Genomic DNA, 26,064 nt, shown 5'->3' on the forward strand with positions numbered 1-26,064 from the left:
TCCCTCTCCTAAAATTAACAGCTTAGACAGGAAGCCATCAAAGAGAACTCTTAAGAAGTATGATAATGATGCCGAAGTGTATCTTTCCACAACTGATGGCTTCTTGAGGGAGTGTGGGTGGAGAAGGACTCAGTTTTCATTAAGGGACTGGTCACTGGGAGTTTGACCATTCTTAAGAGGATGGCAGAGTAGTAAGTCCCTTCCTCTGTCTCCAGGTTCCTAAGGGGAAGCGAGTGGGACAGCACCTTCCACTCATAAAGGGCTGAAGGTGTTTTCTCATCAGACTTTGCATTTGGACTTGTGGCCAGAGAGTGCCTACTTGTGAAATGGATGACTTACAATTTTGACATCGATTCACTTGATGTTTCTGTCAGATATGAGCACAGAGTGGCCGTATTTCTCTGGAGTCTGTTCTCCAACTGCTCTGTGCTCCTGTGGAGTGGACTGTCTTCTGCTCAACCAGAGTTCTTTACATGTCTCTCGCTTCTTTCTCTTCCCCAAGTTCTTGAGAGTCGATCAAGACAAAGACAGAGACTGCAGCCTGGACTGCCCAAGCTCCTCTCAGAAGCCCCTCTGTGCCTCCGATGGGAGGACCTTCCTGTCCCGATGTGAGTTCCAGCGGGCCAAGTGCAAAGATCCGCAGCTGGAGATCGCCCACCGTGGGAATTGCAAAGGTGATCCATGATAGCCATGGCTGGAAGACAGGGCCTGTGTGGAGAGGGCATGAATAATTCATTTGCTCATAATTAACAGCCCAAAAAGTTTCATATTGGTAATTACTTCTCAGAGCATATGAAGAGAATTTTTTTTATGAATTTCAAAGTAGTATTTTTTGAGAGTTTTATGTAGCCCAGGTTAGCTTGGAATTTCTGGCCTTGAACTTCTGACCCTTGTGCTTCCACTTCCAGAGTACTAGGGTTAAAGTTGGGTACAACCACACCTGGTTTATGTCTGCTGGAGATTAGAACCAGGGCCTTTTGCACGCCAGGCAAGGGACTCCACCAACTGAACTATTTCCAGCCACAAAACAGTCATTTTTACAAATTGTCTAATGCTCTCAAAGTGTTTCATGTTGTTGTAAAACAAATTTATCACAAGTGCTTTGGGTTTGTTTATTTGTTTTTCGCTCAAAGTGCCTCTAAAATTATGATCAGCTCTTCTTTCTTAGTGAGCGGGGTTCATGTCCTGTCAGTCAGTTTGGAGGAGACTTGTCACGGACTTGCCAGACTTCTGATTAGCAACTAGATCCAGAGTTAAGGCTTAGAGCAAGCCTGGAAAAGCTTCCCGCAGTAATGAAGGGTTCAGCTTAGTGGCAAGCACACACAGTGCTTTCAAAGGGGATTTACTTTCTCTGAATCTCTGGGAAACAAGACCACACAGACTAAACTGGCCCTGAGAAGATGTATGTTGATGAGCCATTAACCCTGACAATCCTCCCATCTAAACAGCCCAACCACATCAACCGCCAACAGGGCCATGCCTCTGCCTGCAGTTAACCAAGCTGCCAAATTGCTGACTCTTTCTGTCACAGTGCACAGTTCTGGCAGGCAGACCCCGGTCCTTGTTACAGGTGAAGCAGACAGACTATCCTGTCACTCCGAGAGCTCTCCCACTGACAAGATCAAATGTTTTCATTTTGGTCAGGTGTGGTAGAGCACACCTGCAATCCCAGCTCTCAGGAAGCTGAGGCAGGAGAATCCTGAGGTCGAGGCCTGCCTGGGCTACTTAGGGAGCCCGTGCCTCAAGATCAAATGGTAGGTGAAAAGAGGGCCGGGCGGTAGCTCAGTGGTAGCGTGCTTGCCTAGCGTGAAGCCCTGGGTTCAGTACCCAGAACCAAAGCTCGTCCTGGTGGTTCACGTTTATAATCCTTATCTTAGGAGGATGAGGAACACACCTTCAGTTCAAGGCCAATATGGCTGCAGGTCGAGACCCTGTTTCATAAAAACGGAAACCCAGTACCACAACAAAACTACTCAGTACTGCAAAAAAACAGAATAACCCAGTGGTGATCATCTGCCTTTCTTAGTGGTTATGAGGGAAGAGAACAGTTAGGATAAATGTCAATGTCATTTACAGATGACTTTTTTTTTTTTGAGACAAGGTTTCTGTCTCCTCTCTGTGCACTGAGACGTCTCGCGCTGTGTTTTTAGTTGGGTTCAGATATGAAGGCCGGCCACCCAGCCTGTCTGTCTCCAGACCTTCTTCTGAGGTGGCTGGGTTTCATGACGGCAGGATGCTGCATATGGCACCAAGAAGAGGCGTGGTGCTCCGTGTCAGGATGAGAAGCTGTGCTTAGACTCTGCCTCTTGCTGCTGTATCCCAATCCAGACCCCAAAGTGCTACCCCATCTCCCAGGGCTCCAACACGAAAGCATCCCTGCTGAATTCCCATTAAGCAGGGACTGAGTCTGCTTAGTATAGAGACCAAATACTTATTTTAGTACTACTTTTCAAATTCAAGGAGTCATGTGCACTGTTCTAATCTTGTAATTCCAGCCACAGACCGCTCTTCCCAGCCTTCTTGCTCACCTGAAAACACAGTGTGGCTGAAACAGTGTCCTTGGGTTTCATGGGTTCCCTACTGGCATTGTGCCAGCGGCTGCGGGCTATGACAGCAGTCAACACCCGACTCCATGTTCTTCCCTCGCGGTTGTCTGAGCAGTGAGTGCTAAACACAGATTTGAAGACAACTTAGATGTAATTTTATGCTTTGGCCATTGCTGTCTCAGCTACATGTACAGAAGGAAAAGGAACAAATGAAAAACTCTTTTAAATAATCCTGACAGAAGCTTCTAGAAGCAATCGCCTAGGAGGTCTTAGCTTTCAGAAATGAGCACCATGGGAAGCAGTGGTGGTCACGTAGCTCCACAAACCCTGGCATCTTTTGTTCCTGCTTCCTGCCACATTCTCTTGGATGACCCCAGTGGGGTGTCCCGCTGGTGGATCATGAGGAAGTGGTCAGATTGAGCAGCGGCTGCCATGGTTTCCGAGGACCAGTAATGAGATGACAAGTGTGATGAGGGCCGGGAGACGTCATGATCTCAAGGGCGGCAAAGGGACAGTGGGAGGCTCTCCTGCCCCTACTGTGAGGTGTCTCCCCGCCCCCCCGCCCCCAGGGCTTGGACTTTCATTGGCTCTGGTCACAGTTTGATTTTGGTGTGACAGGAGTCAGTTAAAAGGGGACAAAGATATTCTCTCAGGGTGTCCTCTGTCATTTCTGTTTACAGGCAGCCTCCTGTTCCTGGATAATTTTCTTGGTGGAGTTCTCATCCCTTCATGGAGGAAATTTTATATCATACACTTGAGACCTCTAAAAACATAATGGGGAGAAGCAGTCCAATGTGACACCTCTCCAAAGCAAGTTAACTTAAATAGAAAGGATTACAATAAAAATACCACAGACTCCAACAGCTTTCTAAGTTGTGTTTATGCAGGGCTGTAGCCAGCCCAGGCAGAAAATACAGAGCTGGAGGACATGGTACCCTTCACCCATGTAGTCTTAAAGACAGGTAGGCAACACATGCCTCTGGCCTACGAGGATATAGGTGAGACCCCAAGAGGCTCTGACTTGTTCCTGCCCGTGATGAGTGAATTTTATCTGCTGGGGTATACCTTCATCCTGGCTTGTAGTAGGAGTAAGGAATTACCACAGGGGCTGGGATCTTTGCCTAGGGTGCCTTATACCACCAGGCATTGCTTACCTGGTCCCTAAAGTCCAGTAGATAACATCTCCTGGTCTGTATGTCAACCATAGGAGAGATGATGGCTTATGAGAACGGACCCCACACCATGAGACCCAGGCACAGCACTGGCTGCCACAAGATGAATTGTACCAGGACTGACAATTTCTCTCCTTTTTCAAAGACAACAAATGCAGTGGACTTCACAAGACCCACGTGAGCCCCGCTCCCCTGAGCTAGATGGAGACAGGAGATCAAGTTTTTCTTTATTGCCCTTCACGAAGTACAATGTTCACCCAGTGTCCCCCTATGTTCTGCTGGTGTGGAAGCTGGCCATGCAGTAGAGAGTCCCACTGCAGCTGGCATCTGTATTTTGAGGTCATTTTTACATATTTTGTGGGTGACAGATTTGTGGGACTGTCTTGCTTGCATGTGCTAGTTTGGAAACAACTAAAATATTTTATTCCACGTTTAATTAAATGGAATTAAAATGTTGTACTTGTCTCATGTCATGATTTGACATTGACCCTGACTGGAATCACAGTGGTTTAGACTGATGGATTTTTCTCGTGTTTTCATAGAAATTTGTGGAGTTTGTGTTTTCAGAGCTCAGCAAACACATTAATATTTTTCTTTTGATCTGAGACCAATATGGCTGCTTTTCTTTTCAACAAAATCTCTGGAACTGAATTAAAAAAAAAAAAAGGAAAGAAAAGAAGAAAATAAAGGAAAAGGTCACATGCTAGGAAGCCTTGGAATTATTTTGAGATTTCTGGGAACAAAGCTATAATAGATTTCTGAAAAACAGCTCCCTTGAAGGTTTCTAGACCAAGAGCTTGAAGTGGACTCGTGGGGTGAGAGGGAGACGCAGATGCTTGGTTGTCAGCCCAGTCTACCCGTCAGTGCTGGGATTCTTGACGTAGGAGAGATATAAACACCGGCTCCTGGGAAGATGCCCGAGCTCACAGGGTGATCGCAGGCAGACCCTATGACAGGAATAAAAGGTTGTCCTTGATCTGAGGTTTCAGAGTTCTCACTGACAGGACAGGTCACAGGGCCCTCAGCAGCCTTACCTAACAGATTAATCTAACATCGATTAATCTCCACCCAAGCTCAGCTCTCCAGCTGTGGTAAGCCACTCAAGACAGAGGACCCGGAGCTGGAGAGGTCCAGGAGTCAGGATCCTTCCTCAGTGGAGTGGAGAACACATCTGTCTCCCTCCGAGACAAGCAGTAAGAGCACACGAACCCCAGGAGTTCTCCCCATCTGAAGGTTTCCGCTCTCTAAAATACTTCTTACACACTTCAACTGATGGGCAACTAGCAAACTAGAAACCTGGTCACAAGCTTCAACATTTACCCCCTTTTCTGTACACACTCATGGTTCCACCTTTGAAGACTCCCGCCATGCGAATGGTAAAGGAAACATTGAGGCAGGCTGGGAAACACGCAGCCTCATATGGGACTGTGTTGACCCCTGGGAATAGCTTGGATGGTCCTGCCGACTGCTGCAGTGGTGGGTGGACCTACCTGCATTCCACCGAGGAAAATAGCTGCCCATGAGAGCTCTGTGCGGGGGTGAGGGCACATGTGTGTGCACGTGTACAGGTGTGAGTGTGTGACTGCACACAGGTGCAAGTGTGAGCATGCGCAAGTACACATGTGATCATGCAGGCATAAGTGTGGGTGCAGTGTGTGCAGCATGAGAAGAACAGGTGTGCTTAGCTTTGCTTCTGAGTGTGGTGAGAGGCTGTGGCTCTGCTCTGTCCGGCACCTCCCTGCACTTCTTTGTTCTCGAGGATGTATACAGTCCTCTGCGACAGCAGCTCCGTCCTAGGATTCCCCAGCCCTGCCGGTTGGTCTCTTCCTACAGCCCCACCTGCACCATGCTTAGCCTCCATTGCTGCTGTGTCTTCACAGACTTGAGAAGTCACCACAGGAGCTTCAGCCCTTCCCCAGGCAAGCCATGGTCAGGAACACAAGCAAACGCTTTGGAATGCTAAGTTGGAAACAGCCTTCCCTGTTTGCTCAAGCTCCGCTGCGACCTCAGGGTGCAGCTTCCGCGGGGAAAGAGAAGCCCCGGTCTGCAGTCTCAGCCAGGCTCTCCCTCTGGAGGGTTGGCAGGCAACCCTCACTCGGAGGAACCTGGGGCTGCACCGTCCATTTTAATGTGTTGGGAGTGATGGCCAGACACCCCTGTTCACATGCTGTAGAAACCATCTCTCCTTAGCACATGGTGGAGATACTCCCTGCTTACCTTCATGCCCCTTCACAATGCAGATTGTGTGTGGTGCTTCCTGTCTGTATACTTTACGAATCTAGGATGAAATTTTTGTCTCTGTTCCTCTAGTTCTATAATCACATTTTTTCCTGTTACCGTATGAAGTTAAAAGGACTAGCCTTTCTTCTATCATCAGTGCAGGACACGCTGTTTTAGTTGACTGCTTCTAGAGATGACAGTGATCTGCCTCTGGTTCCTACCCTGCATCCCATTGTATGGATGGGAAGTGTGTTTTCAAGCCAAAGGTCAGTGCAGTGTTGTCTTTCTTTTCTTTTTTTCAGTCTGGCCTTAAATTACAAGTGGGTGAAGCATTACAGCTTCAGAACACAGTGTCTGCCTTTATTTGAGGCAGTGAACATCAAAGGCAGGCTCTCCTCGTCTGTCATTTCTGTGGCCACTACAAGGAGCCACAGGGAAGAGCAGTGAAAAAACTGCTCCTGACCCTAGAGAGTTCACATGGCCTCGCAGTAACCATGACAACTGAGCGGCCCATAGACTCAGACCTGCGACCTTGTCTGCCACACCAGTTCCAAGTCTGGTCTGCTTGCCCTGTCCCATGCTAGAAGGCACCAAGACATTCACCTACCTCCAAGAGGAGCTGGCTCCTCATAATACACATGTTAGAGGCTGTCCTGGTTTGTTTTAGTTGTTTGTTTGTTTGTTTATCAATTTGACATAAGCTAGAGTTATCTGGGAAGAGGAACCTTAGTTGAGAAAATGTCTCCACCAGATTGCCTGTAGGCAAGCCTGTGAGGACATTTTCTTGATTAATTATTGCTATGGGAAGGCCCAGCCCATGGTGGGTGGGGCCACCCCTGGGCAGGTAGTTCTATAAGAAAGCAGGCTGAGCAAGCCATGTGGAGCAAGCCAGTCAGCAGTACTCCTCATGGCCTCTGCTTGAGTGTCTTCCTCCAGGGTCCTGCTTGAGTTCCTGCCCTGGCTTCCTCCAATGTTGGTCTGTAACATGGAAATATAATCGAAATAAACCCTTTGCTTTCCAAGTTACTCTTACTTTATCACAGCAATAGAAAGCAAGTGAAGACAGATAGACAAGCTATCTGTAGTTTGGCATGCAAACATCTCAGCATGGTGGGAGTGAGCAGAGCCCTGGGAATGTTTGTCTTCACCTGCTCCCATTGAACAGGGGTCCCTGAAGGAGGCACCCACTGTGCACTGTGCCCAGAGGCCATGAGCTGCTTCTTCACACAAGCTTTCTGAAAGTGCCTTCTGATTGCTCATCTGAGACTCTTTCTCACTAAGATTCCTTGGTAGGAGTCATCACTTCCAATGGCTGCTTGATTCTCTTTTGAGTGATTTGGGCAAGAAGGGAAATTATTTGCTTCCTTTTTTTTTTAAAAAAAAAAAATAGCAGAAATAGACACAGAAAACCACTGTCCATTGCTTCTTCATAGCAAGCACCACAGTTTTTGGGCTAATATAAATATACTCAATCATGTGACCCCACTGGGATCTATTTCACTCTTCAATTGATATTGGAAAAAAAAGTTGTTTCCAAAATAGATCAGTATTAATTAACAATTTATCAGAAACTTCTGTCTGGATATTGTTAGAGGTGCCTTGCTGCCCTATTTGTGAAGCCCTGGCTCTTTCAGGTCAGACCAAAAGGTCTCCAAAATGTCCAATTAAATTTGCATCAAAGATATTTTCTCTGTTCTAGTAAAAAGTAAATTACATACAGTTAGGTGATTAAATTATTAATAAATATATTTAATTGGAATTTTCTTATGTGTATGTGTCTGTGTAAGTATATGCTCTCTCTCTCTCTCTCTCTCTCTCTCTCTCTCTCTTTGTGTGTGTGTGTGTGTGTGTGTGTGTGTGTGTGTGTGTGTGTGTGTGTGTGTCTACCAGTAGAAACTAGAAGAGGGCTTTGGATCCCCTGGAGCTGGAGTTACACATGGTTGTGAGCTACCCAGTATGGGTTCTGAGAACTGATTGGGTCCCCTGGAAGAGCAGCCAGTGCTCTTAACTGTTGAGCCACCTCTCCAGCTCTAGTGAGAACATTCAAATTGGGATTTCTAGTTAAATTAAGTTTCCCTGTGACATAGAAATTAACCATAGTTTTAAAAGCACCAAGTGTTTACTAAGATGGCTAGGGCAGTTTAAAAGGAGAGAAGAGATAAATATTGGCAGATACACAGGTGGAGCATTATAACCCCTGTCCTGTCCATGGGACGCGACACCGGTGGTTCAGCCCGTGTGGAAGTCTCAGCAGCTCTACCATTAGTGACAAAGTCAACTCTGTTGCAGCAGTTCTACCCCATGTCTGAACCCAGAGGACATGAAAGCAGGTGCTCAGAGCTGACCTGCAAATACTCAGGGCAGCACGTGCATGGTGCCGAAGGATGGGATCAGCCAGTGTCTGTCAGCGGATGGCTGGGTGAACAAACCAGGAAACACTGGCGCCCGGCCCACGATGCAGCTGGGGTGTGCTGTGAGGAAGTATCGGCATAGGGTTCTCCATACAAAACGTTCAGAGTAGGCAGATCTATAGATGTAGAAAGGGGTGGGGTGGAGGGCGTCTGGGCTGGACACGGGGTTCTTTCCAGGGTGACAGCAATGTCCTGGAGCCACAGAGGATGGAGGCGGCAGAGTGCTGTGGTCACCCACTGTCAGGAATGCAGTAAATGCCACTGACCTGAACTGGAAAATGGCTGAAGGGGGAGTTTTTATGTACCGTGCAATGGTACCACAGTAATATTTATTTTGCTTGGGTACAGTGGTACCACAGTAATATTTATTTTGCTTGGGTTTTGAGGATTTAATATTCAGACAAGAAGCAAAAGGCCCAGAGTAAACAACCTCAACAAGGCCCCCTGAACAGGAGAGTTGTTTGTTTTCTATAGTATCTATATAAGAATAAAGAATAAGAACAGTAAGGCAAATTTAACACCAGTAAATGAAACTCTGCTAAAAGAGTATTTCTATTCTGTTCTTCAAAACTGACTGAAAATTTAGGTTTGGAAAAACATAATGTTTAAGGTGTGTGAGATTTTGATTTCTGTGTGGCCGTGCACATCAGGAGCATTTTAGTTTAGAGTCAGGGGAAGAATACAAGGAGATGTTGCTATTTCAGACTGCAAATCCCCTGCAGATCCTGCCCCAGGAGGATAGATCTCCCTGGTGGAGACCTTGAACAGACTTGACGGCAGATGTCTGGAGTGAGGCATGGCAGGCAGCTGGCCTTGGCCGACAGGATTGGTCAGTATCTGACACGTTGATCTTTATGCTGCTGTCGTCATTGTCTTTTATGACAAGCTAGCCCGGGACATGCCAGCCATGAACTTGAAATGAGCATCCCATCATGCAGAATTTCAAGTGAGGGGATATGGCTTGACCAGGGGTGATGTGAAGTCTTTAGAGATGTTCAAGCCAAGGATGAAGCCCACAAGTTTTTTGTTTGTTTGTTTGTTTTGTTTTAATTATGCTCTTCTGGAATGTTTCATGATGGCTCAAGTATTAGGCATATCTTATGGTTCCCTCTTTTCCCTAGCTGAGGCCCTGCAAGCTAAAGTTCTTATCATTTTTCCTTTTAGGTAGAGAGGCCACAAGTTATTCTAAAAGAATAGTAATAAGGATAAGCCAGCAAATCCATGGTTTCTGCTCTGTGAATACAGACTTCATTAAAACCAAGTGCTGGCCCAAAGACATGGCTCATTCAGTAAAGGGATAACTCAGAGTCATGAAGACCTGAGTTCAATTTCCAGCACCCACATAAAAAGCTGGAAATAGCAGCAAATGCTTAAAATTCCCATTTTGGAGAGGCAGAGTTTGCTGGCCAGCCAGCCTAGCCAAATGGATGGGCTCCAGGTTCAGTGAGACATCCTGCTTCAAAATAGAGTGACAGAAGAAGACACTGAATGTAGACCTCTGACCTTCACATGCACATGCAGGTGCCCCCCCCACAACCTGTCTCATCTGCCTCTGTCTCTGTCTCTCTCACACATACTCTCTCTCATATACACATACATACTCTATTACACACACACACACACACACACACACACACACTCACACACTCACACACACACACTTTCTCTCACATACACACATTCTCTCTCACACACACATACATACTCTATCACACACATGCACACTCTCTCTCTCACATAGACACATTCTCTCCCCCCCACACTCTCTCACATACACACATTGTCTCTCTCCTCCCTCTCACACACATTCTCTTTCTCTTTCTCACACACATACACATTCTCTGTCTCTCCTCTCTCTGTCTCTCTCACACATGCATACTCTATCACACACACGTACATACTCTCTCTCACACACACACACACATCCACGTTCTCTCTCTCTCTCTCTCTCTCTCTCTCTCTCTCTCTCTCTCTCTCTCTCTCTCTCATACATACACACACAATTTAATAATTAAACTATATTCTAGAAGCACCAGATGTCAGGCCAGAGGCCAAGATGGCTGGAGGCTAGAGCAGGTGGAGGATGCCTCTCAGATGTGCAGGTCTGTGACAACCACACTGTGTCTGATGTGCCAATGACACAGGGAAGGCCCTGAGAAAGTCTGGACGACCCTCGGCAAGCTTTGTCCGAGAAGTTCCTACAGAGTCCCCCACATCCCTGGAGCTGCTGGGCTAAAGCTGATGCATTTGGTCAGTACCCACAATGACAGTGTAGGCTGTAGCTCCTGGGAATAACTGTGGAGAGAAGAGGAATGGACACTTTAGGATCAGTTGTCTCTTGGAGGTGAGAGGCTGCAATGCTCTTGATCTGGACACTGGTCATTTCAACCACAAGACAGGAGCGTTGGCAACTGATCCTTCTCCAGGATTGAATTCAGCGTGGTGATATGATGTGACTGAAGGAGGCTGGGACTTGCTGGGCTCCGCACAGAGCATGGAGCCCATGGTGGCAGACCTGACAATGTTTTGGCGGACTTGTCACCCTCTCTGCAGCATCATGAGACAGGTCACAGTTAGTGGTACACCCACCCCTGAACCCTCCTTGCCGGCATCTGAAACGAGCCAGGAATTCACCTGTGGTTCTCAGGCGCCTGCCAGGTCCTGTTCTGGTCAACAGAAGAGAAAAAACAAACAAACAAACAAAGAAACAAAGAAACAAACATTTTCTCTCCCTCTGTGAGGACTTAACTCTTCTGTTCACATGTACAGATACATTTTTCCCCCAGAGGGAAATCAAATGTACTTTAAAGTTTTTAAATTACATCACCTTATTTATATTTATTTTCATGTACATCTGTCTTTCCATCACCCACCCATCCATCCATCCATCCATCCATCCATCCATCCATCCATCCATCCATTTGTGTGTGTGCATGTGTGTGTGTGTATGTGTGTGTTTGTGTGTGTGCACATGCCACAGTACACAAGTAGAGGTCAGAGGACAACTTGAAAGAGTTGGTTTTTTTCCTTCCACTATGTGGGTCCTGAGAATTGAACGTGGGTCAACAAGTTTGTTGGCATGTGCCTTTGCCCAGGGAACCATCTTGCTGGCCCTAAATGTACTTTCTGTATTCACGTGGAAGATTGAGCCCAGGGCCTGACGTACCGAGGCGGCATTTTACCACTGAACTCCTTGTGAAGCCTTCTTAGATGTTTTTGAACTTTTCTGTTTTTACCAGTCATTGGGACTTGGAGTCCTCATGCTTCCTATCACTAAATAAATCACTGTGACATCCTCATGTTTTTGCATGAGCTTTGGGATGTTTAGCTTTTTATCATCATGTTTCCCTAACAGTTTGGCACATATTTTAAGATCCTCGAGGTGAGTCTTGACTCCTTTTGAAGGTGTTGGGCTACAGTGGGATGTGAGGTCCCAAGCTGTGAGGGTCCCAGCACCTGCCTCTAAGTTGGTTACCTGTGATTTGAGTTGAACTGTGACTTCTGGGCTCCCATCTACATCTGGATGCATCTCAGGTGCCTGGTAGAACCTGTATCCTGTTTTCAGGAAGCCAGACCTACCTGCTTCCCATAGACACATTTCTGGGAGTGTTCCCAGCCTCCATTTCCCTTCCACACGGCGTGGGGGGAATGAACATGTTCTTCCCAGCTCCTGTGGGACCAAGGGGGAGGCAACCACTGTGCTAGGTGGTCCCTGCCAGCCCGGCCGGCAGCATCGTCAATAGCTTGTGCTTGCCTCTTAGAGTGTCATCTGTTGTCTTCCCCTCCTGCTCTGTCTTCCCACAGATGTGTCCAGGTGTGTGGCTGAGAGGAAGTACACCCAGGAGCAGGCCCGGAAGGAGTTCCAGCAAGTGTTCATCCCAGAATGCAACGATGACGGCACCTATAGTCAGGTGACTCCTGCTGCTGGGAGAGTCTGAGCCTGGGCCAGTGTGGCTGAGGTACCAGGGAGAGGGGAGGGTGAAGGGGAAGGAGCCAGAGCCATTGAGTGGGAAACAGTCACCTTGTTTCTGAGGTGTCTGGCTCAGGAGCCTCACAGTATAACTAGGTATGTGAGAGAAGGTTCCAGACCCCGGCTGGGGCGGGTGTCTGCACCACAGCTGTGACGTGTGCATCTCTGTGCTGCATGAATATGGCACGGGCAGTTCTCTCAGTGAGGCTCACCTGCCCTGGTCAACTGGGTGAGCTCTGTCTTTGGCTGTAGCTTAGCTCATTCATGAGCCCCATGACTCAGGCATCCCACGGAGTCCACCGTTGGATGCTGCCACAGCGAGTCATGGCTTGCCCATGGTCGGTCGTGTCATTGGCCAAACTCAGTGTCAAAAATAGCTTGGTTCTGATGGAGAGTCAGTGCTGTGAGAGAGAGAGAGAGAGAGAGAGAGAGAGAGAGAGAGAGAGAGAGAGACCTGCAGTACGCCACCAGTGTTGTAGGTTCTGGGGTCAGTGAAAGCATTCTGTCGTCAACTCTTGTGATCTCGTGAGAAGTGAGTCCACCTGTCTCAGCCTAGTCATGTGACATCTGGAGATGAGAGGGGAAGGGATGGCATGAGGAAGAGCTGGCACTGATGGATGTTGCTTATGCTGTGGTCACCTGGAGGTCAGACAGTGGGCCCTGGGGGACCCAGAAGGGACTGCAGAAACGCATCTTCACTGATGGGCACCTGTCAGTCAGGGGCTCACTGAGAGATGCTGGGAAACCTCCCGGCCTCTCCATGTGTGAGGAGAGGGCTTGAGGTCTTTGCAGCAGGGCCCAGCCCTCACTGCCATGCAGTAAAGCACACTGGTTCCTTTCTTCCCTCCACACACTTGTGGTGAAGCTCAGCACACAGCTTCCACCGAGTCGCCAAATGCGTCACCTGAGTGTCTCAGCCACCCTAAGGCCTCTGAGGTGACTCTGCAGGAGAGCTGTCTGTGGTTAGCTCACCTTCCTGTCTTTTTTTTTTCCCTGCAGGTCCAGTGTCACAGCTACACGGGTTACTGTTGGTGCGTTACACCAAACGGAAGACCCATCAGTGGCACCGCTGTGGCCCACAAGACACCCAGGTGCCCCGGTAGGTCTGACTAACCTTGGCTCCGTAGAAATTGCTTTCCATTTCTCTTGGTCGTGTCACTCGCATTGACTCACAAATCAAAAGAACATTTAGAGAGTCGGGGTGAGCTGGCTGGACACATCACTCCATGTCGACCTGAAGGAGAAAAGAAAGCACTTTCGTCTGCATGCTGTGGCAGGGGACAGCTCACCCTGGGGACACACTGGCCTTGAGTCATTTGAAAATATAACCACAGAGGCTCGAGTCACCAGCTTGAATGACCCATTGTTTCCTCTGGCCAAAAAAAGCAAACAGGTCCTGCTCTTATATATGTGGGTTTTTCAGAGAGAAAGTGGATCATTCCTCACAGTTCAGTTTCCAGACGTTTATGTGTGATATTTTATTACTCAGACGGGAGCTTGATGTACTGAAAGTAACATGGCTGGCAGCCTCAGTCTATAAAATGGTCCCTTTTCCATTAATATTTTACCAAAAAAGGTTATAAATGATTCAGATCATTTTTATGTGAAGCGATCTCCAGCCGGGGTCTAACTTGCTGGGAGACTGTCTGATGAAGCTGAATGATCTTGTCATCAGAGTTTCTGGGCTGTAATATGGAAACAGGCAAACCTGTCAGTGGCTAGCAACATAAAACAAGTCTGTCCTTTAAGGGTTGAAATGTTAGTGTTTGGAGTTAACGGTCAGATTCGTTTTCTATTTAAGGACAGGCACGGCCTGTCGAGATTCTGTTTGTTATTGTGACCCAGGCAGAGGAACTGGGCACAGGTCAGAGATCATTTCTGTGGCCTCAGTCTCATGTGACAAATCCTGTATTTAGATGACCATTCATCTCTGAAACCCACGTGATGTGTGTCATGTGGAAATACGTTTGTTTTATTTCAAGGCTGTTTTGCCATTGAAGCCTATACAGTGATAATTTTTTTTTCACAAGCTAATGTTTACATTGAATAGTTCCTGTACACACTTGTGGAGGAAAGACAGGAAGGAGAAACAGAAAGTGTCCTGTGGGCCTTGGTGTGAGTCCCACCACGTGTAGCTTCCTTTGCACCTGAGTGGCAGTGCTTTGCATGGAGCCTGGCCTCCTGGGAGAAGGCAGAGTGCATGGTGACCTTCATGATCCTAGCCATGTTGTCAGGAAAGCTGAGTTCTCTGTGAAAGAGCTCCCTCAGAGTGGTGTGTAAGATTGCTGGGGTGCTGCATGCAGATGGAACAGCCTTTGCCTCTGGAATGGACTGTACCAGCTTTTCCATGGTGTGTGACTGCACACAGATGCTCCATTGCCATTGTTTACATTGACATTGCACATGAGAGAATAGTCTGGCCCTTTGCTTAAAAAACTAGTGTATGGTGCTTAGATAGTTCCAAAGTGTCAAAGCAGTGGCATTTCCTAGAGGAAGGTGTCCTTGTGTCTTCGAATCTCAGGGGGACTCTCGGAACACAGGCCTGGAGACAGAAACACAGCGGGGGGACTCTGTGGCGAGCTGATAAGGACAGAACCACGGACCCTCCACAGCAGTGTGTGTGCTGGTCACTAGGGGTCCAGCTCTTTCCTTCTGGGATGGACCCTGGAGAAACAGCTGTGTGCTGCAGACATGTGGGAGGCCTATAGCAGCCCTGGCTGCAAAAACCAACCCCTGGGACCAGTCTGTTGGTGTCTGCAGGATGAAACACTGCCGAGTGCTAGACTCCCGGTAGGATAAACAGCCGTGCAGACAGATACACCCCTGTCTCTCTCACTGGTGCCGCGGTGCTGACATCTGTGTGAGTCAGAGGAGTCACAGAAAGCAGAGCACAGGGCAGGGAATGTACAACTCCAAGCAGACCAAACCTCCTGTAGTGACCACAGGGGACAGAGCTGACAGGATGGACACACAGCAAAGCAGGCTTATCAGATTGGCTTGCATTATATGACCCAGGTAGTCTTGTAGTAGTGGCTGTCTTCAGGACTCAGTAGCTGATCAGACCGTGAGGCTGGATTCCTCCACGGTTCCAACCTGGTGCCAAGGGCCTGGAGAATTCCTGGGTTATCGCTGGTCTTCAGTACCTGTTAGAGGCTGGGCTCTGGCATTGACAAAGGAATGTAGCAACCGTGGCCACAGTAACTGAAAGGCAATGAGGCAAAAAGGTCTCCTTCTATCTGACTGCCATAGGAAGGCAATATCTACATTTAGGGTGTATCTTCCCACTTCAAAAACCCTGATCAAAAAAAAAAGAAAGAGAGAGAGAGAGAGAGAGAGAGAGAGAGAGAGAGAGAGAGAGAGAGAAGAAAGAAAGAAAGAAAGAAAGAAAGAAAGAAAGAAAGAAAGAAAGAAAGAAAGAAAGAAAGAAAGATCCCTCACAGGTATCCCTGAGAGGCTTACGTCTTAGTTGCTGCCAGATCCAGTCAAGTTGACAATCACAGTTAACATCCCATTCGCCTTGATCGTTTTATGTTTACATTCTCAATGCTGATCCACAGTTGTCTTGAGGGATCAGGATAGAAATGGCCTCATTCCTTTTTTTATGATTCTGAAAAAGTCAGTCTCCTTCACTGGCTTCCTTCAGGCCGACCTCCCCGATGGCCACTGCTTGTGCTAACACACATAGCTCGCCCATAAACCAGTGGCCTCCCTGTGCCGATTCCTGGGTGGAGATCTCGGTGTGAGGGGCAGAGAGCTCAGGCAGAAGGGGAAGCCTGGAGAGGTCAGGCCCCTTTAACCTGTTCCTCCCAGTTCTGTCTCCTTCCTCAGTGGGCATTCCTGACCCAGCACCTCCGTCTCACCACAGGACAGTGCTTGGCCGGCTCTTGTGCTCCTGTCTAGACTTGTTTTTCAAGAGGCTCGCTCACTGTTCACTGTTATTGCAGTCATTGCCAAGCACTGGCCACAGGGAGCCAGCAGTGAGTGGAGCCTGGCAGACACTGGCATAGCCTGGAGGCTGGGCCGGCAGTGAACAAGCATTCCGGCACATACAGGACACCACTTGCTCTGTCCAGTAAAATCCAGAAAAGCACCACAGAGGGGCGGTTCTCATAAATAAGGACAGGTTGGCAGGTATGGGAGAGGGCCTCATTCCTGAGTGCTATTGACCCTGATGCCTTTTGGATTATGTCTGCCCACAGGCCGGTATAGAAAGAGGGAGGGAGACCTGGAGAAAGACTTTTGGGGGTGGTGGGGGGATTACTTCAAGGAAGAGTAGTGAGGTGGAGGGGGTTGAAAACAAAAGATGCTTTTAGAGGTACCAAGCTGGTCCCAGGTGACTTCCTGTCTCCCCTCCTGAGAGCAGGTGCCTGGAGACTGAGGTCCTTCATGGAACCCTGCAGACTTAGAGCCCCTGGTTTGCAGATAATGCTTGCAGATCCTCTCTGGCACCAGAAATGTCCAAGGAAAATGGCAAAGCATCCATTCTCCTATCCTGGTGTCCTGTGCCGAAGGGAGCTGGGCCTCCAGATGACTGTTGTTCATCCAGCTGGTCATATTTATTCTTCAGGGCTTTTATTTTCATTCTATCCCTCCCTCCTCCTCTTTCTTCTCCCTCCTCCTGCACCCTCTCTCTTCCTTTTAAAAGACTGACATGGCTTGGCATAGATTCAGATGTTAAAAACAAAGAAGTTTTCCTCCGATGTCTGTAGCTGGCTAAATCTGTAATTTGGAAAGAGCTTCAGGTTTTAACCTCATCTCTCTGCCCTAAGCACTGACAGAGAGCTCATTCCTACCCAGTTTTAAGACATCGCAGGCTGACCCTTCATGCAAAGACTTAAAAAGATTGGTTACTATTTTATTTGTGTGTATATATGTGTGTGCCTTGTGTTTATGCGCAGGTGTTTGCAGATGGCAACAGAGGACAGAGGGCATCAGTTCCCTTGGAACTGGAATTATAGGTAGTTGTGAGCTGCCTGTTGTGAGTGCTTAGAACAGAACTCAGGTCTTCCACAGCAGCAGTGATGTGTTTAACCTCCCAGCCACCTCCCCATGAAAAGACTTTTAGCATCACTATGCCCTGAGAGTCTTCACTTGGACCTTAGTCAGATCTCGGCCTTTGAAGCAGGCTTCAGATTTCAATTCTCACAAGAGGGACAGAAAGAGCATGGCTTGTATGGGGTGACATTGTACCACTGTCCCCACACCAAGGACTGGGCCCTGGAGCTGCTGGCAGGCAGATGCTTCAGTAAAGGGCCAGAGATCTTGTCCAACAAGACAGAAACGCAACAAAGGTGCCAGGGCAGCAGAGAGACACTGCCTGCCCCAGACCATTTACTAACAAGGTTTTGAACGTTCAAACTTGTGACTTGCAGTTTCGTGGCCATTCTGACAGGACTGTGCAGGTTCGTGATCTCTTCTGGAATCTTCTCACGTTCATCTCTACTGCTATTCTTGGTCCAGAGAATTTTACTTCAGGTGTGGAAGACCCAGGGATAAACCACAAAGGGCTTTAGGTTGGACCAGATGATCTTTCAGCAAGTTGATAAAGAAGTTAGGTAGTCCCTGGCCTCAGCTAGCCCAGCCTTTGTAAAATTGATTTAACAGAACCCCGGTGAACTTCCCTTTGCCAGACATAGTCCACACAGGGCTTTCTCCCATGTATTCTAATAAACTTTCTGAAAAAAATTAAGAGGCCTTTTTATAAGTAAGTGGTCCCAGATTATGTCGCTCATGTGAAGAACGACACCTGGGGACTCCTGGAGACAGACTACAGACCTTAAAACAAGCGTCATCTCTTCATTTCCCACTCGGGCCCCACTCCTGAAGCATGAGACGGGAGCGCAGAGGACGGTCTGTATTCCCGGGTCAGCCCCAGAACCCATGACTGTGTGCAGAAGGCCATGGTGTACCCACCCAGGTGCTGCTGCTCTCTGTTAAATCCTCCAAAGACCGCGCAGTAGATTCGAGACACCTAGGCGATTTCCCTCTGTGCCGGCTGCGTTCCCAAGGCACTGTAGGAGAGCAGGAAGGGTCAGCTTTGCATCAGCTGCAAGAAGGCATTGCCTCTTCTTTGCCTTGATGAAGGTGATGCAAACTTCCAGATGTGGATCTGGCTCAGGCTGCCTGAGAAGAGTCTGGAGCCCCCACAGCTGGGAAGGGGCAGGTCAGGTCCCAGTCACAGAAGAGAGTAAATGGCCAGTGAGTGGTGCCTTGCTCCCTCAGCAGCCCCATGGGTAAGGAGGTGCATGAGGCTCCCTCAGATACTTTAGGGAACAGTACTTGAACTTTAGGCCTAGGAATCTGTGGGGGCTCCACTTCAGGTAACGGCCTTGTGGGTAGGTGGCTTGACTGGGAGACTGTAGAATGAACTTCCGGGGCCCAAAGAAGGACTGTGGACACACTCCTCACAGCATCTTCACTCTTGCTAGCCTGATGCTCCAGTTGGTGACTACTCTCCATCCCCTTCCCCTCTGACCCCCTGCTGGCCACGGGTCTCAGTTTCCTTATCTGTGTTTTGGGTATAACAGTAGGAACCAGTCTTGAATGGCGAGAGACATAGGATGAGGACTGCTCAGGTACTTGCTTCCCACAAAGACCTGCTGTGGTTGCCTGTGTCTCTACTGAACACTTCTTCCTGCATTAGACTGGGCTTCCTGGTGCTGGGTTCCCATACTGTTTATCCAGCAGCACATGATGGTGTGTCAAATGATTCTACAAATGAGCAAACATGTTTATAGAAAGCTCATAGCTGAGGCCACAGTGGTGGCCATGAGATCTCTGTGCTAATGAGCAAGCCTGCTCCTTCACTGTCTACATGTGGAGCACACAGAGCAAAGCCATGGCTCATTTTGAGGGGGTGGACAGCATTGCTGCTAGCTTCCTTCCTTGTGAGGGTCCTGGGTTCACCACACTGCCCAGCTGATGCTCTGTGGTTGCAGCTGATGTTGGGGCAGTCTTGCTGTACCTCCTAGGCCAGCCTCAAATTTGAGATCCTCCCACCCCCCACCCTGGGCTGACAGCCTCCATACATTCTTGCCTATTTTGTAGGAGAGAAAATGGGTTTAGAGAGGTGAATCCAGACGTCTGCCCAGGCCGCAGAGCTGGGAGGCACTGAGGCCCACAGCCTCCCCTCTCCTGCTGTGCTTCATCCTTTGGTTCTGGCTTGATCTTCTGTGCTGTGCTTGTACCATCTTGTTAGAGAAGGAGCAAGCAGAAGACACCAGTCCCTGCTAAGTGACAAAGGGAAATGCTCATCCTAACAGGGAGGGCTGGGCCCTGTGTTTCCCCCTCAACCTCCCTGCCCTCCCATATGATCTGTGGAGTCTGTGATTTCTGGAAAGGACAACTCATGCTGTGTTAACTGTGTTCTGAAGGAGACACTGGCTTTTTTAGCCAAGCTGCTCACACCTGCCGCTTCCCTGGTGTCCATACCACACGCTAGTGTGTCTTCAGGGCACCGCCTTTGGTGAGGCTGTGGGCAGTCCTCTGTTCTTGCCAGGTAGGCTGGATCTATAGTTTAACCAAGTATATGGGCTGCAAGATCAAGAGTCCAGTACCCTTCCCTAATTCATAGGCACTCCCCTTACATTGATTTCCTTCACCAGAAATGCCCCCTGCATCCAATAAAAAAGCCATCCCCCGACCCTTAGAAGGCTCCCTTCAGGAGACAGAAGCTCACTGGTAGAGGACTTTTAGCATGCTCTTCTGGTGCTGGTCTGGAGGGTGACAGAGCAGGGCCATCCCACTGTGGACACCAAAGGCAAGCAAGCACTGTGAGGAATCCAAACTGCTCCGTTGGTCCTGGATTCCCTTCATTTTCCCACTGTCCTGGCTGCAGATCTGTGCTGAGTTCCCTCGCCAGTCCTTCATGCCAGCACCTTGCAGGGAGGCTGGGACAGAAAGCTGCAGAATCCTCCATCCTGGACAGAATTCAGACTCCACCAAGTCAAACTCCCTATGTCACTATGTTTGGATGGCAGACTGTGTGATGGGGACACTTGGTTCTGTAACAAAGCTCTCTCATGCAGATGAAGATCAACATAGAACTATTTTTGGCTAGCGGTAAATGCTAATTGAATGAGGGGCCTGATGAGAGAACCTGGGTGTCCTGGGGAGAGCGCTGGCTGCTCAGAGAGAACCTGCTCATGTCCTCCTGTGCCCCCCACCCCTGCCCCGGGAGTGGTGGTGGGGCCCGCCCTGGTTAATCTCCGTTCTGACCAGAGCTTTTTTTTTCCCTGAGACCTTGGGTAGGTGGCGATATAGAAGTCGGGATCTGACGCAGTTTCAATGCATTGGAAGCAAAGAGACACTGTCTCTGGTTTGTGGGAGCTCGGTCCACACTGTGCCGCATCAACACCTTTCTCCACAAAGCAACAAATAGGATGTGTGGTGAATGCATGGCCCTCACATAGAAGGGAGACAAGTTCAGTAGAAACACAGGCACCCACAGCATGTCTGTACGGGGAGCAAGCATCCGAGCAGTCCTCAGCCTGGCCCTCACTGCCCCGAGAGCTGCAAACTCCTCATGTCTTTCAGTGGTCTGTGTCCCTCTAGAAAAGACAAGTCTGCGATTTTCCTTCCTGTAATCAGAATTAAACTGAAGCCAAGGATTTGGTTTTCTTTAGCTTTGTACCCCGTCTGTACCTTGTGGCTCCAACACTCATCATGGGAATGTGTGCTGACAAAGAGACCCTGACGTCTTTCAGGTGCATCTATTGCCATGTGTAAAGGTCTTCCACACTTGCTGCAGAGCTTCAGAAATGGGGACTCTCCTGTGCTGCCAGGACTACCACTTTGGGTGACAGTTCCCCCTGGGGTGCCAGGGATGTGTGTAATTTAACTAGAACATGAGAGTGCACTTTGGACTTATCAAAATGGAATGATGGAGCTGCTTTCCTTAGTTGATGAAACCATTTGGTAGGGTTTTATAATTCCATTCTTTATTTACCTCTCTTAGGTTCAATAAATGAAAAGTTACCCCAGCGGGAAGGTGCAGGAAAAGCAGGTAAGGATCTTGAAATGAATTTGCACGATGATATAGAAGATTTGATGCAACTGTGCCTTTAAATGACCCTCAAGTTTAAAGCTCAACTATGTTGGAAACTGTTACCCAGATCTTCCAGCAGCATGGATCCAGCCCTGCCTTCTGCTAGTCCCCTGTGGGGCAGGCACTACACTCAGGGGTGTTGGCTATAGCTTGTATGGGGACCCCTGAAAGGGGGTCAGGACTACTGTGGGTGTGTTGTGTTCAACTGTACGTGTGTCATATAGTACTGTAGTGTATGAAGACAGCTATGATGTGTCAGGTAACATGGTGGGTGTGGCAGGTTCAACTGTAGGTAGGGATGCTGTGCTCTACTGAGATGTATCAGGGAACACTTCAGGTGTATGAGGACAACTTTAGGTGTGTCAGGTAAGACTGTGGATATGGCAGGTCCAGATACTACTGTGGGTCTATGAGGACCACTGTACATGTGTCAGGCTGAGTTGTAGGTGAACTACATTGAACAGGTGTGTCATGTTTAACTCTAGGTGTATCACGTTCAACTGTAGGTGTGCCAGGCAATTCTGTGGGTACGTCAGGGTCCCTGTAGGTGTACTGAGTTCTATTGTAGGTGTGTTCAGTAACTCAGGGAACATCAAGAGAGGCACTCAGTGAGAGGACAGAGGTTCAGTATTCTGGTTTCTCACATATTCCCAGCCACAGAGATTACTGAGGACGCTGATAGTGTCTGTGAGAAGGTGACAGCTTTCTCCACGGTAGGTGCTCTTCTGAGGAAGAGGCAGGCAGTTGCCTTCTTTCTTTAGGGGCCACTTGATGGTTAAGTTCATCTTCCCCTGGGCTATAACCTGCCTACTGAGACAACTTGGGAAGATTTGTCCCTCTGTTCCTTGACCTTCCTCCGTTTCCACCCCCCAGTCCCTGGGACACACGTTCTGCTTTAAGTCTTTGAAGTCAGGAGAGATTTTCAAGAAGAAATGAATTTTTTTTATATAACCATAAACATTTCTCTCCTTTCTTCCATGGGTTATAGTATAATAAACTTGATAAAGAGAAGCAACATGAAGACCAGACAAATAGAGCTGAGTTTACTCAACCCCGTTTCTGAGGCATAAATTGAAAGTCTCTTGGCTAGGAACTGGGCTTCCTGACCGGGGACCAAAATCTTTATAGTGTTAAGATACATGCATGGAATAAGTACAGAGAGACCCAGGGAAGATGCAGAGAGGCCCAGGGCAGACACAGAGAAGACTGGAGCATCCACAGAGGCTTGAGAGATGCCCCGAGGAGTCTGAAACAGGCACAGTCCTAGATCATTTAGTCTAGAGAACACCTGAGGACTCATGGGAGGGTGCTTTTGTGGCACTTGGTGGGAGAAACCACGAGGTAGCTGTGGTGGAAGCAGCACAGCTTCTGGCTGGAACAGGAGGACATGAGAGGGCATGGTTTGCATTGGGAACAAAGATGGATGCTCAAGTGATAACAGTTGCTCCTAGTGTTGGTTTTTAGGAAAAGAGGTGACAGCTTGTGTGTAGAGAGTTAACCGAATTCTGAGAGGAGGGAGAGGCAGATGATTCCACCGCCCATGAGCATCTCGTTATTGGGATGCTCATGCGGTCCCCTGGATGATACCCCTGAGGAACTGGGATATGGGTGCAAAATGAATTCAAGGAACAAGCAGGCTCTGGAACTGAGCTCCACTGCTCTCTGGACACACACACACGCACACGCACACGTGCACGTGCACACGCACACGCACAGTAAGACTGTGTTAGTGAAGCAACAGTCCAGGCTTAGAGAGAAAGGAGGGACATGGCAGAATTGTGGAGGGAAAGTATGGCTCCCCTGCTTTATTGACCATCCCCCTGTTTAGGTTGAGCTTCCCATGGGCCTGTGGTACCCAGACACAGCATCCCAAGGGCAGGTGGGGAGTTGGGTGGAGGGCATCCCACACAGGGGCCTCAGCTGGATGGACAGAGCCCGGGCACAGCTCCACCTTCAGGCTGGACATGAACTGTGCCCACCTCCCTCTGCGCAGCCAGGCCTGCCTTCATCCAGTGGGGACCCTGTGGCTTTGGGGATGGCTCATCAGGGGGACCTGCTCCTCAGCAGTTACACACCAGCACCCCAGGACTTACACATGCTGTTTAAAGGCTTCTCCTATGATCGTTCAAGATCCTTAGTATGTTAAATTTGGTTTAAATGCGTAATTCATTTCATTTTATTTCCTTAGAAAATAAAATAGTTCAACAGCAAACTTCCTCCATATCACTGCAAACATTAGGCTTGCATGTTCCACATAAGTCATGTTGCGTTTTTGATGTTTGGACAACAAACTTTTGTCAAGAGACTATTTATGATAAAAGGTTTAAAACCTAATTCTCCTTTGCTCTCCTAAAAGCCTTGTGTGTGGGCTTCTAGACAGCTGGAAGATGCAGTGGGGTCCCAGCTAGCTGAGCCCCCCATGTCCAGCCCTTGTCTTATACACTGATTGTGAAATGACTATATCAAAAAGTCTGGGGCAGACATGAAAGAAAGCAGTGGGGAGAGAGTTGGAGAGACCAGGTCCCTAGTCACTGTTACATCAGGTCCTCTGACCCTGAATTTCACAGGGAATCCACAGGAGGTGGTTAGTTCAATGGTGATTATCCTCCACGAAACGGGGCCATTCCTCTCAGTGTTCACCCTGCCTTCTCACCAACTCCTTCCCACACCGCGGCCCCCCCATGCTTACTGCTCCTAAGAGTCCCCCCTGTGACTCCACCGCTAACTGGCTGGAAGGTCAAGAGGGAAGGGAAGCCTTGCTGGACCAGACTGTGGCCCCCGAAGTGGCCTTTGCATAGGAACACACACAGGAATGGATTTTCCGCTCCTACAATGGCCCCCGTGGATCTTTGTCCTCTTCCCCACCTTGTGGCCTTTGCAGACCAAGTTTATTTCCTAGAGCGAGGCCCTCCTGCTCACAGTGTTCCCCTTGTCCCTCACTGCCCTATAATGGCCACTGCCCTGATGGTTTAGAACTTCACCCAGAGTCTCCCATGTGGGCCTTGGCTTTCAGGTTCCTGTAGCCTTTGAGAGTAGCAGCTCCTAAGGCAGCAGGGTCAGTGTTGCCACCGGGGCCCCCTCGGTGCTGGCTTTTGCTCTGTGCTGGGCTGTGTGGGGAGGGTCTGGGGGGTGGTTTGCAAGCCCTGGGCTCCAGCCTGGATGCACACTTACTTAGCTTACTCTCATAATTGTAGTCTCCTTGCAAATCTTTTCCGTTCTGAATTCAGATGATGCTGCAGCCCCAGCATTGGAGACTCAGCCCCAAGGAGATGAAGAAGGTGAGCTGGTGATGGGGAACTGGGTGGGGTTAGGGAAGGATGGTCAGGGGCTGGGAAGTGGTACTGAGTCACTATGGGTACGATGCTATTCATAGTCTGGACACATATAGAAGGGTTCTGCCTGATGTCACTCACTTGTGAATCTAGAAAGACTCCTCGACCCAAACTGTACGCGGAAAGATAACTCCTGGGAAGGTCAGGAAGCAGACAGGTCAAGTGACATCGAACTGCGCTTCTGTAGATCTAGAGATGGAGAGTAGATGAGGACCATGATAGCCCGTCATGTGCCGGTTCCTTCCCGAGAAAACTCTCCAGCACACACACATGCAGTGCAGAGAATGAGAAGCAGGCACTTTGCTCGACTGCAGACATCAGTTCACTGTGGGTGTCAAGAAATCAGATGGATGTCTTGATATAGATGCAAAATAGTCCAGGGCAGGCTGGCTGTGTGTGGCCATTTCCAGTGTCACAAGGCACCATTGCTTTTCCTGGTGATTTTCCACATTCTGCTGAGCAGAATACCTTGGTAGTCCTTTTGTTAATGGAAATGGATGCATTCAGGTTTTTCCAGGTTGTGATAACATGTGCTATTTCCCTACTTATGTAGCTGGTCTTTATGACAAGAATAGATTTCTGATGTTTACCTTTAATGGATTGTCTATGACATTGATCATGTTCTCAGGTCAAATGGGGGCAGCTTTGGGGAAAATGTATAAGGAAAGCACAACATAAAAAACAAAGACTGGAGTACGGAATCTCGCATGCTTTTCAAATAACAACAGTGACTAGTGTGTGCTGGAGGGACTCTGGGTTCTGCCATGTTAACTCTCCAGCCCATAGAACCCCAGTCCACCCATAAAAATTCAGGGCTGCCTGTCCTACATGGAAGGGGGTTCAAATGCAGGCAATGTGCACAGTCTGTGTTCTCAAGGCACAATAATGATCCTGCCGTGCAGAGCCAATCACATTTGGTAAACAGTTTTAAGGGGATACTTTCCTCAATGGTGTTATGTGAAAGTTGTATTTTAAATATTTTATTTTGTGTTGAATCATTCGACTATTCGAGAACCTCATGTACATGATGAGTAACTACTTCCACCACATGGCATGTGTTTGTGCATTGGGCTGCTTCTTCCCTCGCTTCCTCTCTCCCTTCATCCCTGACTCAGGGGTTGTTGGGGATCAAACCTAGGGCCTCCTGTGTGCTAGGCAAGTTACCACACTACTGAGTTACACCCCCAGCTCACACTGGAGTGTTTTGTAACACTTAGGACCTGCCTTTATTCAAACAGTTTTTAGTTATGCTTTTGGATTAAGAAAAAATATATTGAAGATTTTATATTATTGTCATGTGCATTCAGCCATTTTTAACTGTGTTTTAAAAGGTGTAGTACACCTTTATCCATTATACTGGTGGGGAG

General features: G+C 48.5%; 1 protein-coding gene across 2 annotated transcripts in view; it reads left to right on the forward strand.

Annotated features, from left to right (window-relative positions):
* Smoc2 (SPARC related modular calcium binding 2) overlaps window positions 1–26,064 on the forward strand; it is a 132,113-nt gene that overhangs the window by 42,908 nt on the left and 63,141 nt on the right. Inside the window, exons 2-6 of one of the 2 annotated variants that reach the window (XM_015994879.3) lie at window positions 503–674; window positions 12,154–12,260; window positions 13,319–13,418; window positions 21,276–21,323; window positions 24,593–24,643. In XM_015994879.3, coding sequence (XP_015850365.1) covers window positions 503–674; window positions 12,154–12,260; window positions 13,319–13,418; window positions 21,276–21,323; window positions 24,593–24,643 — 478 coding nt within the window. Of the gene's footprint in view, window positions 1–502; window positions 675–12,153; window positions 12,261–13,318; window positions 13,419–21,275; window positions 21,324–24,559; window positions 24,644–26,064 lie in introns of both variants that reach the window. The other variant, XM_015994878.3, reaches the window with a different exon arrangement.

The sequence above is a fragment of the Peromyscus maniculatus genome, chromosome 16 (assembly GCF_049852395.1).
Source record: "Peromyscus maniculatus bairdii isolate BWxNUB_F1_BW_parent chromosome 16, HU_Pman_BW_mat_3.1, whole genome shotgun sequence".
NCBI lineage: Eukaryota > Metazoa > Chordata > Mammalia > Rodentia > Cricetidae > Peromyscus > Peromyscus maniculatus.